At 25.9% G+C, this 17,437-nt stretch overlaps 1 protein-coding gene across 1 annotated transcript; it reads right to left on the reverse strand.

Annotated features, from left to right (window-relative positions):
• LOC129988146 (lamin Dm0-like) lies at positions 1–14,527 on the reverse strand. The gene is made up of 11 exons (XM_056096294.1): positions 14,035–14,527; positions 10,860–10,992; positions 10,630–10,779; positions 10,051–10,221; positions 8,368–8,493; positions 7,995–8,215; positions 5,777–5,987; positions 3,729–3,833; positions 2,684–2,800; positions 1,409–1,473; positions 1–610 (listed from the first exon to the last, which is right to left on the reverse strand). Coding segments are annotated over exons 1-11 (1,695 nt in total). The 5' UTR covers positions 14,430–14,527; the 3' UTR covers positions 1–609.
• Between the last annotated feature and the right edge of the window lie 2,910 nt (positions 14,528–17,437).

Genomic DNA, 17,437 nt, shown 5'->3' on the forward strand with positions numbered 1-17,437 from the left:
GCACAATAGCTGCCTAAAAAAATTAGTAAATCTTCATAAGATACTAAAGCTATTAATTTTTTCCTTTGTTCATACAAAAAAAAATAAATAATCTAACATCAAAAATCTGAAAATAATGTATATTTCATATATTACTGCTCTTTCTTAAGACACTTTTCAGTTTAGGCACTCTGTATCAGGCAACAATCACAATCCTGAGTATTTAAATTGTTCTTTTTTATAAAAAGCATATTACATATTTATAATTTTGGATACTTGAAAAAAATAATTATGGCAATAAAATGTTAGGAACAATTATGATTATCATTATAAAAAAGGAAGAGCTGGTTCTTAAAGGGGGAGGGAGCCCCTCCCTCTTTTTTTAAATTTAGCATATTCATACAGGAAAAAGAAATGAAATTATGGCACATCTTTTTCCTGAGACATTAATGAACATTCTTCAAAGTGTAATCAGCATTGAAAAAGCTTTGATACATATAAAATAATTCTACAAGAATAGACAGACAAATAATAACAACTGCAAAAAGGGCAAGCTGTAATGTATAGAAGGTGTGAATTTATGCTTGTAAGTGCAAAATGAACAGTATATTGATGTCACTCAGCTTCTAATCTATAAGGAGAGATGAGGGGAAAAAATCAATCATCTAAATTCAAATATAGTATATACTCAGATTAACAAACTAATTCATTGTAAGCCATTTAAGATAATGATACATTTTTTAATGACCCCCTGAACATTCATTACTATTTTGTATCTCATCACATTGCTTAATTCTGAATAAATTCAAAGTCCCTTTGCAAATAATATTTATGACCTTAAATAAAATCAAAATCAAATTTTTAGAATTAAAGTAGGTATATTAATATAAACATAGCAATAGTTAACAGTATATGAATTAATCATTCAGGAAACTTATTTTCCAACTTTTATTTCTGGAAAATTTCTTAGTATTTTCAAACAGTAATCTCTCATGCTCTTCTCATTAAGAGAGCATCAGCAAGCACTAATTCATGGCATTATCTAATAAATCTTGAGATAACATAAAATAACAATTATTCTTGTAGAATTTTTTTGGATGTATGATTTCAAAGGCATTTTACATAACCTAAGTTTTGGTTCCTAAAACAAAATTAAATCAATTCGCATTTCCAAGTATCAATCATATATATGCAGAAAATGACACTCTCTGTAAAAATTTATTTAGAATTATGGTTTAATTTAGATAAATACTATCTTGTGGTGGCCATTTATACCTGATTCATAAATAGACAATCCTTTTAGTAATTACATTTGTGACAATTTTTTCTCCAATGCTTTATCATTCATTAAATTTATAATTGTATTAATCAAATTAGTTAATTCATCATCATCTTGAAAATGATTCACTAACATAAATGTTATACTTACTATTCCTCCATATGATGAATTTCTGAACTCTCTGAGACTTTAAGAGATTCTCTAGAGGCTGCTTCCTAAAAATACAAAAATTAATTACAAATACATTGTAGATAAATTTTTAATTTAATAGCAAACAATAATAATGATTAAAAAAATTTAACATTATGCCTATAAAATAAATAATGAATTTTAAGATATATTTTGATATTTCAAACTCTCTATTTAATTTAAAGTCAATTTTTGTTAATTTAATTTTCATACACTTACTACTAATAAAAATAATTAATAAAATGAATTTATTCTGAAATAAAGATTCAATTACATTTGAATAAGAATTGATAAAAAATAAATAACAAGTAAAACACATGTTCAACTGTCATATTAAAAAATCGGATAATAATTTTGAGATCTTATAAAATCTAATTTGAAAATAAGACCATGCTACCTACTATAGAGAAATAGTATTTAAAATACTTAAAAAATAAAAGGCAAGATACTTGAAAACTGAAATACAATTATTCAAATATTATCTGTACAACTTGTGTATCAAGAAAAAAGATGTATATTCAATTCAAAAATAAGAGGCAAGATTCTTGAAAACTGAAATACAATTATTCAAATATTATCTGTACAACTGTGTATCAAGAAAAATAATGTATATTCAATTCGAATTTTATTTTAACATGAGTAAATTTTATATTACTGCAAAAAACAGAGTACAACATTAAGAAAAAACTCTCTTTTTCACTTTTAGTCTGAAACTCTTTATTTCACTTTTTTAAAAATTTACCAAAACATTTTCATTTTTTTTATTATTTTTCATTATTAAATTCTTTAAATTTTAATTCCAAAATTACACATAATTTAAAGAATAAAAAATTTAATCTCAAAATTAATAATACTGGACGGACAAATAAAATTTCAGAATGAAATATAATATTAATTTTTTTAATATTAAAATGTTTTATAAAATATTTCAAGCAATTTCTTAAAATATTAAGTGATTTTAAGAATATACTAATATGACCATCAATACAACACCAAGAAATGTTCCGCATATTATAAAGAAATGTTCCACATATTATAAGTAACAGAAAATTTTCAATTAATGATTATAAAGTCTTATTTCAAAGTCTATTGATTACAAAGTCACTTCAGGTCCCAACCAGCAGAACTAAGAATTATGCTGCTATGATAGAATGACATAAACATAAAATTAAAAAAAAACATACAATCAATGAATAAACTGGTAAAGAAAAGGAAAACATAATTATTATGACTGACCTCTCCATTACTATTCAAAAGTGTAGTTAAAAGCGAAGATGATGAACACCAAGACTGATTCTTCATTACCAAATTCTGAGGTGGATTAGCTGAAACACCACTATTGGAACTCCAAACCTGAGAAAATAAATACATCATTTATCTATTACGATTAAGAGAGTTGATAGAAATACATATCAAAAGCATCAGATATTTGTGGTTAGAATGTGACAGAAATTCCAGGTATTTCAGTCACAAATTGAGAATTTTGAGATTTATGATATCTGGGGTCATTAACTTCCTAAAATTATTAGTTATTAATCAGAAATTAATTATATAAGTAATTTTACAGCAGAATATATAATATCTTTCAACAATGAGAATCTTGGATTCTGTAGAAGTATTTCAAATATAATCTATTGTCATTAAATAAAAATACATATCAAGTTTTCCAATCGCGAAAGTCCTCCTAAAATCTTACAGAAAAAATTTTAGGAACAGCTAGCCGAAAATTCTTTAACTTTCATGAATTATTATCTTCCTGTAAGCAGTTTTTATTTCAAATTTTATTCTAAAAGAATTAAGTGAAAAAATCCACTACCTGCATAAAAAAATATCTTACTGATCAAACTGAAAATTCAATAGTTTTTTGTTTTTTTTAAAGTCAGTGCTGTTTTTTTAAAAAGTCAAAAGAAAATCTTGTTGCTAACCCTTTCCAAAAAAAAAAACAAATTTCATATAGGAGTAATATATATTTGAAACCCAAATTGCACATACTTTTCTGAAAAAGTACTTTATAATATAAATTAATATAAATTCTTACAATTTATATCATTTGCTTCACTAATGAAACTGTCCAAAAATGTAAGTATATATCTCAACAGAATATTACATACACACATTTAGAATTTTAAATTCCAAATTATTTGAATTTATGTTTTTTTTTTTATCTTACAGTAATTTCAAGGGTTTTTTTAATGGAATTAAGCATATATACATGATTTGGTTTTAAAATTTTAGAGCTTATTTATCAAAATTTATAAAATTGAATCTTAGATATTCTTACTGTAATTGTTGCATTTGGTTTGATAACAGTAGCACGAGGAAACTTGTAAGTAACTTCAGCACTTTCACCTTTTTGTACTAGTTGCCAACTTCCTAAAGAAATTTCCTAGAATAAAAAAATACACTTCATATATAATATGTTTTTAAAATACTTCAAGAACAAATATCGCATCCAAAGAAGAATTTTCATTTTTTTTTTTTTTTTTTTTACTAAAACATACTGAATTTATTTATTTTTAATTTAATTTCCTATTGATACCTAAACAAATATAATTTGACTATCATGAATACCAGGAAGATATATATATAATATGTCATATAATTATACACTATATATATGTCACAATGATTAAAAACACATCAATGAAAAAATACTTTCATTGAATCTACAAAAGAAGACAAATATTATATACTTATTATACAATATTTACTATATAATAAGTATATAATATTTTAGCACATACGTATCCTCAATGTAAATTTTTAATGAATAATTTATCAATTGTTTTAGGAATTTTTAACACAACATAATGTAAAGAATTTTTCTTACAAATAGCAAATATTATGTACAAGTAATATCCTTTCCTCTACATATGCACTGGTACAGATGCTGCCCTTCTAAATCATATAATTTTATTTTTGCTCAACATAGTTAATTTATTTGTATTCTATTCCCTCTGCCCTTCTGTACAGCTTCAAATGTGATGGATTGATTCAGTGAGGGATTTTTGTGGCCTTGGGCAGTGTGCATTATAACGCTGCACTTTTAATATAATAGCCAATTTAATTTCATATTTTGGCACATTTTTACGATTTATCTTAGGCTAATATTTTTAATTTTATTGTTTGTACAAATACATGCCTTTATCTATTATGATTGCCCAATACATTCTATTCAGCATTCAAAATACACAATATTATTGTTTGATTTTATAAATCTTTTTATACCTAAATGAATGTAATTGAAACAGATAAGATATTGAGAAACTATGTGTGAGTGTTAAAATTATTCTAAAATTTTATTATAATAGAATTTGTGTTTTTTTTTACAAACATTTATTTGGTAACAATAAAAATAAAATGTTTCAATTGCCGTGCTTCCTCTCAGTTTAGTGGTCCTATTCAGTAGTCTAGTCAGTCTAATTAAAAATCTGCCATTAAAAAAAGTTAATAATAGTAACAAGTGTAGAAAAGAATACATAGACCTCAAAGGTAGTTCATATTTACCTCATTATTTACATTTATTCAAAATGAGGAGAACATATTCAAAATCAACATTAAATATTTTCACATTCAAAAAAGAATATCTTCCAAATGCTGGAACTCAAAATTAACAGCAATACACTCAATATTTCACAATGGAGAATATAAAAAAGACCCACAAATGTCTTCATTAATAATATTCACAATTAAATATAGATTATATTTGAATTGCATAATCATAAAATTGAAGAAAAAGAATTAAAGCTATTATCTTTCATAGAATTTTAATGATAATAGGAATATAATATTCATAATTAAAAAATTTTACAACCATTATAAATTTTTATTTTTTTCTAAACTTTTTAAGGCTAAAGACTTTGTTCCTTCTCTAAGCATTTTTCAATCAGATGATGAAGGGGAGAGGGCAGATTGTGATGTTATTTCCTTTAGAAAAATATTTCCTCAAAAGAAAAAGAAAAATAAAGCAGGAAAGGAATGTTAGTTATTGATATCCATATAAAAATATTTTTAATTCAAAATTTATTGAAATCATAAGACAATGTGAGCATTTTAAACTGCTCTTTCTTTTATAAAGCATAAAGTTGAGGTATTCGATATAAAAGGGCTTTGTAAGAGTTTTAAAGAGCTACAGTTTAGGAATCTTTGATCAACGTAGTAATCATAAATACTAATAATTTTATTATTAGTATTTTATTAGTTAATTTTATTATTATATTTTATATTCATAAATATTCTAATTTTATTTTCAAATGAACAAAAAAAAATACTTATCATCTGTAGCAATAATATTAAAAAAGTATCTCATTAATTTACAAATGTACTAACTTGTTTTCCTTTATTATGAATTTTGACAAATTTTCCCTGCATATCATGATCAGCTACATCAATTTCCCCAGAGGATTTTGCAGATGTCTGAATACCAGAGCTTGTTCTTTCAGAATCAGTTAGAATGCGTCTTCGTTTATGAGATCGCAAGGGTGTTGACCTGGATGGTTGAGGACTGCTAGCTCGTGAACTTGAGGGACTGATGTTCAATCTGAAGAATATCAATAACTTTAAATTACTATATGCATAAAAATTAATAAGCTAAAACAAATATATTTAAAAAATGTATAATCTTATGAATAATTTAGAATTCCATACATTTTCAAAATAATTACAAAGATAGAAATTGAACAGCCAACTATACAGCCATGGCAGCTGTGTAGACATTAGATATCATTTATTATAGATCTAGGCAATGAATGTCAAAGATCAGAACAGAGATTGTCTTGAATCAATTAAAATCTTTTTATATAATTTTTTAATAATTAAAATCTAACATTTAATAATTCAACATTAATTTATTAATTCAAAATTATAATATTTTAAATGAAAAAATTGAAATCAGCATTTTTTTATTTTTGAATAAAAAAATACATAGACTTCTATAAAGCTTTATTATTCTAAATTTTATAAGTTAAATTACAATGGATGTTTAAAAATATAAGAAAATAAAATGAACCAAATAAAATAAAAAGGTGTTAAATCCAATAAAAAGATTCGAAAAGAATTCGACAAAAGGCTATTTTTCTGCTCTTATATTTTCTGCTATAATAAAGGCTTATTTTCTGCTCTTATGCTGCACAAATCCTAACAATAGCAAGGAACCATTATCATATACAGATATCCTTCTCAAAATAATGGTATTATGTTATTTAAATATTGTATTAATAAACAATTTTTTAAATTAAGCTTAACAATTATTTCAATCCATATTTAATTATTAAAACAGAAATAACTAAGTATATAAATTTATAATTAATAGTAGTACTGAAAAAAATTTTAACAACAAGAATAACAATGTTAAATGAACTGATTTATTGTTATATTAAAGCTTTATGGTAAACCACAAAAAAAAAAATTATATTTAAAATCTAAATACTGTAGACTAATTCCCATCTTCAACACTTAAACACAGCCATATTTAAAATTAATAATCAATTCATTAGGATTTAACAATATAAATTATAAACATTAATCAAATTATATAAAATATCAATATTATATAAAATTTAACAAATAAATCACTTCATTTACATGTTTAAATCTTTTATAAATCATTATATTGCTACAAAAATCAAAAACTTTCAAATTTAGAAACAATATATAATTTTATATTATGATATAAAACTTTAAATTTAAATGCTACTGCAGGGTATATATTTTAAATTTATATATTTGAATATCATCTGCTTCTTATATAAGCTCAGAAATAATGATTGTCAATGCCTAAATCTTGCCCAACCTCTTTTTTTTATATGCTATTTATTTTCTATTTTTTTAATGCAATTAATGCAGTCAGGTATATTGATGTTTATTTAAATCACACTTTTTTTCTATTTGCAATAACCAATTCAGATTTATTTTTCTGTAAATTTTAGAAACATTAATCATCCTAAAAATATAAGAAACTAGAGTTGAAAAAATATATATTAATTTATTATATTATATTTAAAATCTAAATACAGACAAGCCCTCCACCTTTTTTAAAGAAATAAAACACTGCCTTATATAAAAATTATAATATATTAATTAGACTCTAAACTTTATATTTTACTTTATCAATTATTAATGCATGTGTAAAAAAATTCAGCCTTCTATGCTACTTTATGGAAACATAAATTCATAGAAAATCTGAATTAATTCCCTTTAAATTTCAAAATTCCTGCAACAAACAGCAATAGTTTCATTTTTTTTACATTTTGCATTATTATGTATTTAAAAATACTTAAGAGAAAGAAAGCAACTTTTCAATATTAAATTAAAATCCTTCAAGTAATTTTATGCTAAGGAATATCAACATAAAATTAAATGACCTATTATATTTTGCATATTGAATCTCTGCTGCAACAGAAATAATAAGTTTGGCTCAGTAATCAATTGATATAGATAAAGTAACTCACAACCCCTTATAAACCTTCATACATACATTTCGAAACAAAACCAATATACAGGAAAAATAAAAATAGTTGGAGCATAGTGACAAATATAACTTTCATACCGCAGTTCTTCCCCTTCAAGAAGTTTCCTGTATGCTGCTATTTCCATGTCCAATGCTACCTTGATGTCTAAAAGTTCACGATACTCGGTCAGCTGCTGCTCCATTTCATTTCTTAGGTTACGTAACTCTTCATCTTTTGCATTCAATGCATCAGCATGCCAGTCTCGTTCCTGTTCCAACATCTTTTCGAGATCTTTAATTCGGTTCAATAAGGAAATGTTCTACAGAAAGATTGTCAGAAAATTCACATAAAATATTAATCTTACTAAAATAAATAAATGACAAAAATTAAAGCATTAATTTGAGTTATTTTTAAATTGATACATTTCCTATTAAACATGACAACATAGATATTTAAAAAAATCACACTTACTGTAGATTCCAGGCTATTATTTTTTGAACTCAGGCTATCCACTTTAGTCTTCAGTGTTCTTAGTTCATCTCTGTAGGAGTTGGAGAAATCTGAAGTTCGATCCAACTTCTTTTGTAAATCAGCTATCTATAAAACAAAATTTCTAAATTGCAAAAAATAATCTGTTTTAATAGATCATTTACCCCTTCAAGATGAATAATGCATGTATGTATATGAAATAAATTCCCCTTAGATTTGAATGTGCATCCTTGCAACATGGAAAAATTTGATTTGCAGGACTATCAACGAATGGATACATTCGGGTTTTTTTTAAATTGAATGGTTTCTATCAAATGGTGTTACTAATCAGTATTTCTTTTAGACAATTGGATCCATTCATTAGGCTTTCTCTCTGTGAGGTGAGATTGAAATCTTACAAGTAACTGTAAATAATAAGACGATTTTTGCAAATATTAAACATGTGCTATTGAACCTAAGAGAAATATTTACTCACTTTGAGATGGCTATTCTTAGTTTCTCTTTGTATTTAAGGCAAAATGTTATGGGAGATATTCTAACGAATATTTGCATAAATAATCTAGAGTTATCAATGATCGTAAAATACATTAGATTTTTTATTTCTTTAATAATTACAAGTATTTCAATTTTCTTTTATAATTGAAAATGAAATAACTATTATCACATATTTAAAAACTGCTTCATTTTGATGAATATTCTTACAAAATTTAATGTGTGTTAGGCTTAGTGTAAGAAAATATGTACAGATAAGCAGCATTCACCAGATCCGATCCTTATAAGAGTACTTCTTCATGTATTCTTCCCAAAAGAGTTGATAATTTCATGAATTTAATAAAAGTAGATATTAATTAAACACAACAAAGCTACTTTCTAGAAATTTAAATTTTACCAAATGAAATAATAAAGTGTCCAGAATTAAAATAGTACATTATTCTTCTTAAATGTCTTCTTTTGTTACATTTTCTGTACATTTTAACATTTTAATTTAGAAAAATTATTAATCAAATGAACATGTTAGAATTTCTCACATGCAAAACAACTTTCAGTTTATATAATAGACCCAATTTCTTATATCAAATTATAAAGTTTAATACATGTATAATAAAAATAAATCATGAACTGCAGCTTTAGCAGTAAAATTATATTTTAAAGGAATTGAGATTTTAAGACACCCTATTTGAAACCAGCAGTACAGTAAAATTTTGCATTATGTGCTGTGCATGACTGGAAAACATAAAAAGCTAGTATATTCTAGTTTTATTTTTATTTATATATTTGCTATTTTTAACAAAATTCATTTTAATCTTAAGATTATTTTAATTAACTTTGCTTCCTTGACTATCATTATGTGTATTACAATTGCCTTTTTTATATTTATTAAACTTATATTTTGCTAATAAAAGTTCAGCCCTTTGATCTCATAGGTAGTTTAGCTTCAAGAGCATGGTTTTATTTTTGAGTGTAGTATCTACAATGATATATATATATACATATATATACTTTTACAAGCTAAATACAATGAATCCTCACTGCCTATACACATTTATACAAAGTAAAGCTTTGGTTTATTACTCAAAAATCACCCCACCAATAAAGGTGTATTGAAATTTTTCTTAATAGATAGTAAAAAATAAAAAAAAACATATTACATAAAAGAAATGTTACCTTAGTTTCGTATATGGTTTCAATTTCATCTTTGTTCATTCGCAGCTGAGTTTCATATTGTTCTCGTAATTCGCCTAATGTGTCAGCCAGCTTCTGCTCATAATTTTCAGCGAGTTGACTATTCAACTCTGAGATTTCTGTTTCTTTCAAATGTCTTGTCTCAGTAATTTCCTATAAGAAATACAATGAAAAATTATAATATAGTCAGATAAGAGGATAAACAAATTTTATCTCTAGTGTTGTTGTAATTCAAGAGCAAAGCTAATGATTATGATTTTTATAAATTTGTATAAGCATATTTTATTTTTAATGCTTTATTAGCAAAAAATATGGCATTTTTCCCCCTTTTAGCATGAGAAAAGTACGTATATTAAATTCATGAAATAAAGCTAATTTTATGCATCTACACATGAGCAGTTCCACCAACATAGTTATAAGAGATTAATATCTATGTCATATTTATGTATTCCTTAATGACTGCTACATTAATAGAAATGTATCATTTTGTACTAACATATATATTAGGTAATAGCTATTAACACATTTAAAGAAAGAAAAGAAACTAAAAAATTTACTTACTCTTTGATATACTGTTTCTTTAAAAGCCAATTCTTCTCTAGCACTCTGTAGCCTGTTTTCTAAGTCTACTCTAGTTAAAGTTTCATCATCCAGCTTTTTCTTTATTGCAGCCAATTGCTTGGATAAATCTTCGTTTTCAGCCAAAGCATCCTATTTAATTAAAATTTAAAATATCAACAGAATATAATCAGAATAACAAATAAAACTGTTTAAAAGAAGCTACAACATACTCTAAGCTGATTTTCTAATCTTCTGTTTTCAGCACTAAGTGAAGAAACTCTCTTCTGAAGATCTTGATTTAAAATATCAGATGTTTTAGCTTGTTTCTCAGCATTGGCTAAATCTTTTTCTTTTTTCAAGAGTCTGCAAATAATTATAAAACTTAAAATGGCATCATAATTTATATTTGAACCACTATCAGCAACACAGCTAGACTTATACAGATAAGATTGCACTCATTCATTCACCTGTTTTAAAAAAGAAGATTTTGAATTGAATAATTAAATTTTTAAACTCTACTTTGATATTGTCTATAATGTTTATTTTCATTGTACTTCACTGTAATAAAAACTGTACATCATACTACAGTTCAGTTTTCAGAATATCAAACATGAAAATATAACACAATAGGGAACAAGAAGGGTGCATTTAAAATAACAGTTTCAGAAAAAAGAATTTAAGAAATATGTCATAAATCACTAATCCAGTAATTGAAACTCTACATTTTAAAAAAAGGTATTTCTTATCTTTGATTTTATTAAAAGTGTTTCTGTCAAATATAAATAAAAATCTGGTTATTAGAATTTCAACTATTTTTAAGAAGTAATGATATTGCAGGCACATTTAAACAAAGCAATAAAACCAAATTTCATTGCATAATCTTTAGTATTGACTTCACTTGAATCCACAGTTAAGTTGCATACTCTTTCAGTTGCTCTTATTGCAAGTAAAGTTGCATACTCTTTATACTATAGTTGCATACTAGTGCAATGCAATATTCCAAGCATTTGGCTTTGCTTTCTTGATTTATTACATTAATTAAATCATGAGCTTTATATATAAATATAATTATGAACAAGAAAGCAGGAATTTTAATCTCAGAACAATGTTTTTGAAATTTTAATTAAAAATTAAGTGAGATATTTGCATTTTACCATGATAACTTCCAAAAATATAACTATACAAACTTAATTTTTATACCATTTTAAAAGTTGCCTTTTTAATCACAAAAATTTCATTGCTCTACAAACTTTTAATGAATTTTAGCAATTTTCTTCTCCATAATTTTCAAAAATTATATTTCATTATTAAACTGAAATATATTAATCATATGATTTTTTTCCATTATTGAAATTTAAGGACAAACAATTATGTTTAACATTTGTGTAGTTTACATCAGAAATAAGGAATTGATGTTACAGTACTATGAAAGTCCAAAGATCAATAACTCGACAATGTATTTTCAGTAGTATTACAATGTCACAGAACAGAATTTAAGTATTGAGTAGTGCTTATTTGAATATTTCATATACATACTGAGCAGAACTTGAGTAAAGCTATTAAAAATACCATAGATTTGATATCTGTTATAATTTGACAAAAATATTTTCTTGTGGGGAATCAAAAATTAGGTTAAAGAAAATATTCATATTCCTAGTAAACCAGCTAGTAAAAAAATGTATTTTTTGAATATAAACAACAACAACAAAAAAACATGTCATAGCAACACGTAAATATATATAATAAAAAATTTAATAGTAGAACATAAACTAATGTTAAAAATAAGAAGTATTTGTAAAAAAGTATAACTGATTTTCAATCAATTGGACTCAATTTTCATAACTGAAGAGTTAAAAATAAAAGACTTCAAAATATGATCAGTAAGATTCTAATAAAATATATTTATAGAACATTCTAATAAAAAATATACTATCTTCTGACTTAATAATATTGCCATGTAAAACTGCTACATTTGCACACACACATTCTAATATTAACTACATATCATTTATTATTAAAAATAAAATTGGCATGTTATTTTTGCAATTCTTGGCTTTATACAAATTTAGCATCAATGATTTGGTGCCAAGAAAATCAACACTTTTAAAATTCTATTGCAATGATTAAAAAATTACTTCTCTCGGCTGCTTATATGCATTATAATATAAACCATAGGTATATCTTTATGACTATAAAACCTGCAAAAACAATTGCAACTTTCTTATCTAAACAAATACTCAATCTAAAGAATCTAATCAACCATAAAAATCATATAATAAACTTAATTCTATATACATTTTTCACAGCTCATGATGTTTTGCACTTCAATTTCATAATTTTTGCTATATACAGACTGAAATAAAAAACATTGCTCCTTTTTATTTTGTTTTTTACTAATCTTTCGTTTACATTCATTAAATATATCAATATATTTTTCTTCATATTTCATTAGTGTAATGAACTATTCTAGAAAATTATATTTAATAAATCTCTAACAAGATCTAAATGAAAGATAGTAATTTATATTTGCTGTCATTAAAATAATATACAACATTCTTATAAAGATCAAAAAACTTTTTCTTATTGATTAACAGAATCTGGACAGTCAAGACTCCTAAAAGTATGCCTTGATAAGTAATTCCAGATCTTGATATTAATTTATTTTCATGTCAACATTAATCAGATTTCCTTAAAATCAATAAGGAAAGTCAATAATACTTGAAAAATATGCCCATTTTAATTATCTTGGTACTTGAATATTAATTGTATTAATTGCTGGTTGCAATTAAATTAATTAATTACTAGTTAATACATAATCATCTTTGTTAAAGGATCAAAATAGATGATATTCAAAATATAAACAATTTAAATTCAATGATAACCCTTTTATCATTGCCAAAAAATACAAATAACAATTCTAGAGTGCCAACAATAATTTTACAGACATATTAAAAATATTTTTTCTGCTTTTTTTTTCAATTCTAACAGAATTATAATAAATATAATTTTATAATTCACTTTATATTGTTTATAATAACTATCAACTAGCGGTAAAGGAATGCATGACTAACTAAATAAATGGCGACAGATTGTATTGCACAAGATAAACCCGGTCACTAACAACTTCATTAGTGACCAAATATGGAAAAGAGAAACCCGATGGTATTAAAGAATATTTCTTAAATGTATCAGAAAATGTATGAACTTCAAACATCGAAATAATTGTAATTTTAATTATTTACCTGCAAATAGTGAAAAACAAAGCTGCATTGTCTCATAATTAAATCTATATTTAACAAAATTAATTAAAAATAAATCATATCGAATAAATTTACATACTTGAACACTGACTTTTAAACAAAATATCAAAAAAGACGCGATTTCTTTAAAAATAAAATAACTTACTTCAAGCGTAATTCGTCTGCTTCATTTTTCCACTTATCAGCCTCGAGCTGTAGTTTCGCTTTCTCTTTAGCGGTGATATCCAATACTTTCCGCACCTCAGACAGTTCCTTTTCATAGCAATTTTTAACATTCGTAACCTCCTTGGTAGTTGTTTCTTGAGTTGTACGGATAAGGGTTGTTAATCGTTGGTTCTCTTGTTCCAAATTTCGGACTGTGTCTATATAAGTGGCTAGTCTATCATTTAAATTTTGTAATTCGGCCTTTTCTTGAATCCTTGTGATACGTGTTGGACTTAAATTTGATCTACGACGATCTGAACTGGTGGAAACCTGAGGGCTCGGACTCCGAACTTCGTGAGATATATTTAGTGTTCGTCGACTCATTTTGGTAGCCATCGGCCGATGCGGATATCCAGAAATCTTACAAAAGCAGAGCACTTACAATCCACTACTTACACAGCAACCCGCAGCAGACAACTACAAATATTGAGAACGGAACAGAGCGCCGAACACCGGTATGCGCACGAAACCGGAAAGCGGGCATCTCAGCCAATGGGGTCTTTTGAAATCAAAACTAAAACCGCGGGTGTTGGAATGGCTCACTCTTAACGCTGTTATTACTCAAAATAATTGAGTTCTATGATAAAAGTATTTAATTTTGGTAACTATTGTTATCTTTTAACAGAAATGTATATGGTTTTAGCTCATATTTCACATGAGAAAGCTTTTTAATCATCTTAAATTAAGCCACACCCATTCTTGTTCAACTTGGTGTTAACCACACCCATTTTAGTGGAGCAATGAGACTGTCTATTGCAGTAATGACTGAATTATTGAATGTGTTATTGGAATTATTCGAAATTTCTATTTTCTGCTAAAACATATAAAATTGTGGAAATATAATTACTGAAATTTAATTAATATAAAATATTTACCATATTTAGCACTTAAATTACAAAACTAGATAAATAAAAAAAATTCCAATTGGTTATCGGTTGTTAGTGTCAGAGAAATGTGAACATGCGCAATCTACCAATTTTTACTTCACTCTTTCTCCTGTATTAGGGGAGATTTGACATATGACGTCATTGCCAAATATAACTTCCTATCTTTCTCTCTCCAGGATATCTGTCGTATTTTTTTATTTATATTGTGTTGTGAGTGGGCGGACTCTTGGGAGAGCTGTCAACCTGTACCGACTGCATGCAATAAATTTTGGGTGAATGTTGTGTCTGTGCTTGAAAGTTTCGCTCACCATTAAACAAATTTCAAAATTTATTTAAATGAATAAAAGAAATTAAATTATTTTCATTATGGTATTTTTTTTCGAAGAAATCTTTTTTTAAGAGAACCTGAATGATATTCAATATTTAAGAAAGGGATATATACAGAGAGAAAGAAAAATAAAATTATCGCCTGCTTTTATATGAGAAGTTTTAAAATATTATTTTTCCTTTTCCACTTAATTCTGAGAAAGAAGGTATCTGAGAATATATTTTTTAGGTTTCCCTCATATGCAAATACACACAACTGCATTAAAAAAAAATTGAAATTCAAATAAATTAAAATTATAGAAACACATCAGAAAATAACTATTCTATTTAAATTTTATTATGATTAATGATGTTGCTTATAAAGAAGAGGCAAAATGTGATTGGAAAATCATGCAGTTGGAAAAATTCCACCAAATATGATATTTTTTTTATCGTCAATTATTATCTAAACATGTAGATTCTAATTCTGAATTAATCTATAAGCATAAGAATACGTAATGGCTATTAAAATGCTAGTTTAATTTAATTTAAGTGGGAAAAAAAGAGAGCAAATAAAAATAAAAAAGACAAAAATAAAAACTATTTCTTGTGAAACATAAAGTCAAACTTTTATTATCCCTTTTAATTATAAATAAAAGTATAATCGATGTTGGATTTAGTTGAAAATTTGGCACACTGTAGATGTTAAACCTGCGTACCGAATTTTATCTATCTAGTTCTCTTCGTTTTGTAGTTATCGTGTTAACTTATATTCGAACAGCCAGACAGACGGACTTCCTCTGAACATATTTTACTCAAAATTTGCAAGAAATCTACAAATTTAGTGAAAGACCATATATCAAATCTCAACTGTCCAGCTCAAAGTATTTTTGAGTCATCTTTGCCACAGACAGACGGACGAACATTTTTTTAAATATGTTTTTCAAACACAGGGAGTTCTTAAACACGGATTCTCAGAATTCTCCACATTTCGAGCTCGAATTTTTTGACTATTGCTGTATTTTCTCTATATTATGTATACGAAAAAGTTAAAAAGTATTGAAAATAAATCGGTTAGCATAGGACCAAAGAAAGATCCAAATCCACTATTGCGTGTGCCACTAACTCATTCTAATAATAATATTTTCTAAATAATATCAGTAATTCATTTTCATATTTCAAATGTTCAAATCATTCATATTTTCCAAACTAAACCATGAATGTTCGAAATTTAAACGAAAAAAAAAAAAAAAAAAAGGGTGGGTTGTTCAAAATAATATCCGTCTGAATCGAATCTTACAGTTGGCTTAATACCAAGCCTGAAAAAAAGATACAAACTTTTAGAACTGTGTAACAAATTCGAAAACTTTTATACACAGCAAAATGTTCCTAATGCACCCTTTTTCCTGGCAAAACAAACGCGTTTCGAAACCAAGCGTGTGGTACTCACGCGCTGGGGGACTATAATAAATTGCCAGCTCACACATTAGTTTTATTTTCGTTTCATCTCTTCCGCCCTTGTTTTTGCTCCTCCCCAGGTTTTTCATTTTTGCATGAATTCGGAACGGAAGGAATACGGTTGCTAGGCGTGTTTGAACGTGGCAGGTGATAAAAAAAGGATTTATTTTGAGTTTTATTTCATGCCCTTCTCTCTGTGTCTGCCTGAAGAGGTTAATGAATGCTGCCAGTGAGATAAAAGAATTTCTAATGAGTATGAAAAAAAAAAGACGAAAGAATCAAAACAAAACACATAGAAACTAGGAAAAAAAATAAGCGATTGCTTTTTCTTATTTTATTTCATTTTTTGTTATGATTGTTCAGAATCAAGAAAAAAGAATGAAAATAAAAATATGGCGCTTTTATCTACTAGTGACACGCTTATAAATAAAAGGTTTTCAACTATTGATAATTCTCTAGTATGTTGTAAGAATGTTAAATAATAAAACAGCCAGCGAATTTTTTTGCATGGGCTTAAATCTAATAAATTTTCTATTTTTATAATCTCATACAGAAAATATACTAATAAAAAATATTGTATGTCAAAAATTTCAAACTCCAGATTTTGATGTATCTTCATGCCTCAGACTTCCAAAAAACACATTTTTGGAATTGTGTCTGTCTATCAATCTCTCTGTTTGCCTATAACAAGAT

Source organism: Argiope bruennichi, chromosome 10 (assembly GCF_947563725.1).
Source record: "Argiope bruennichi chromosome 10, qqArgBrue1.1, whole genome shotgun sequence".
Classification (NCBI taxonomy): Eukaryota; Metazoa; Arthropoda; class Arachnida; order Araneae; family Araneidae; genus Argiope; species Argiope bruennichi.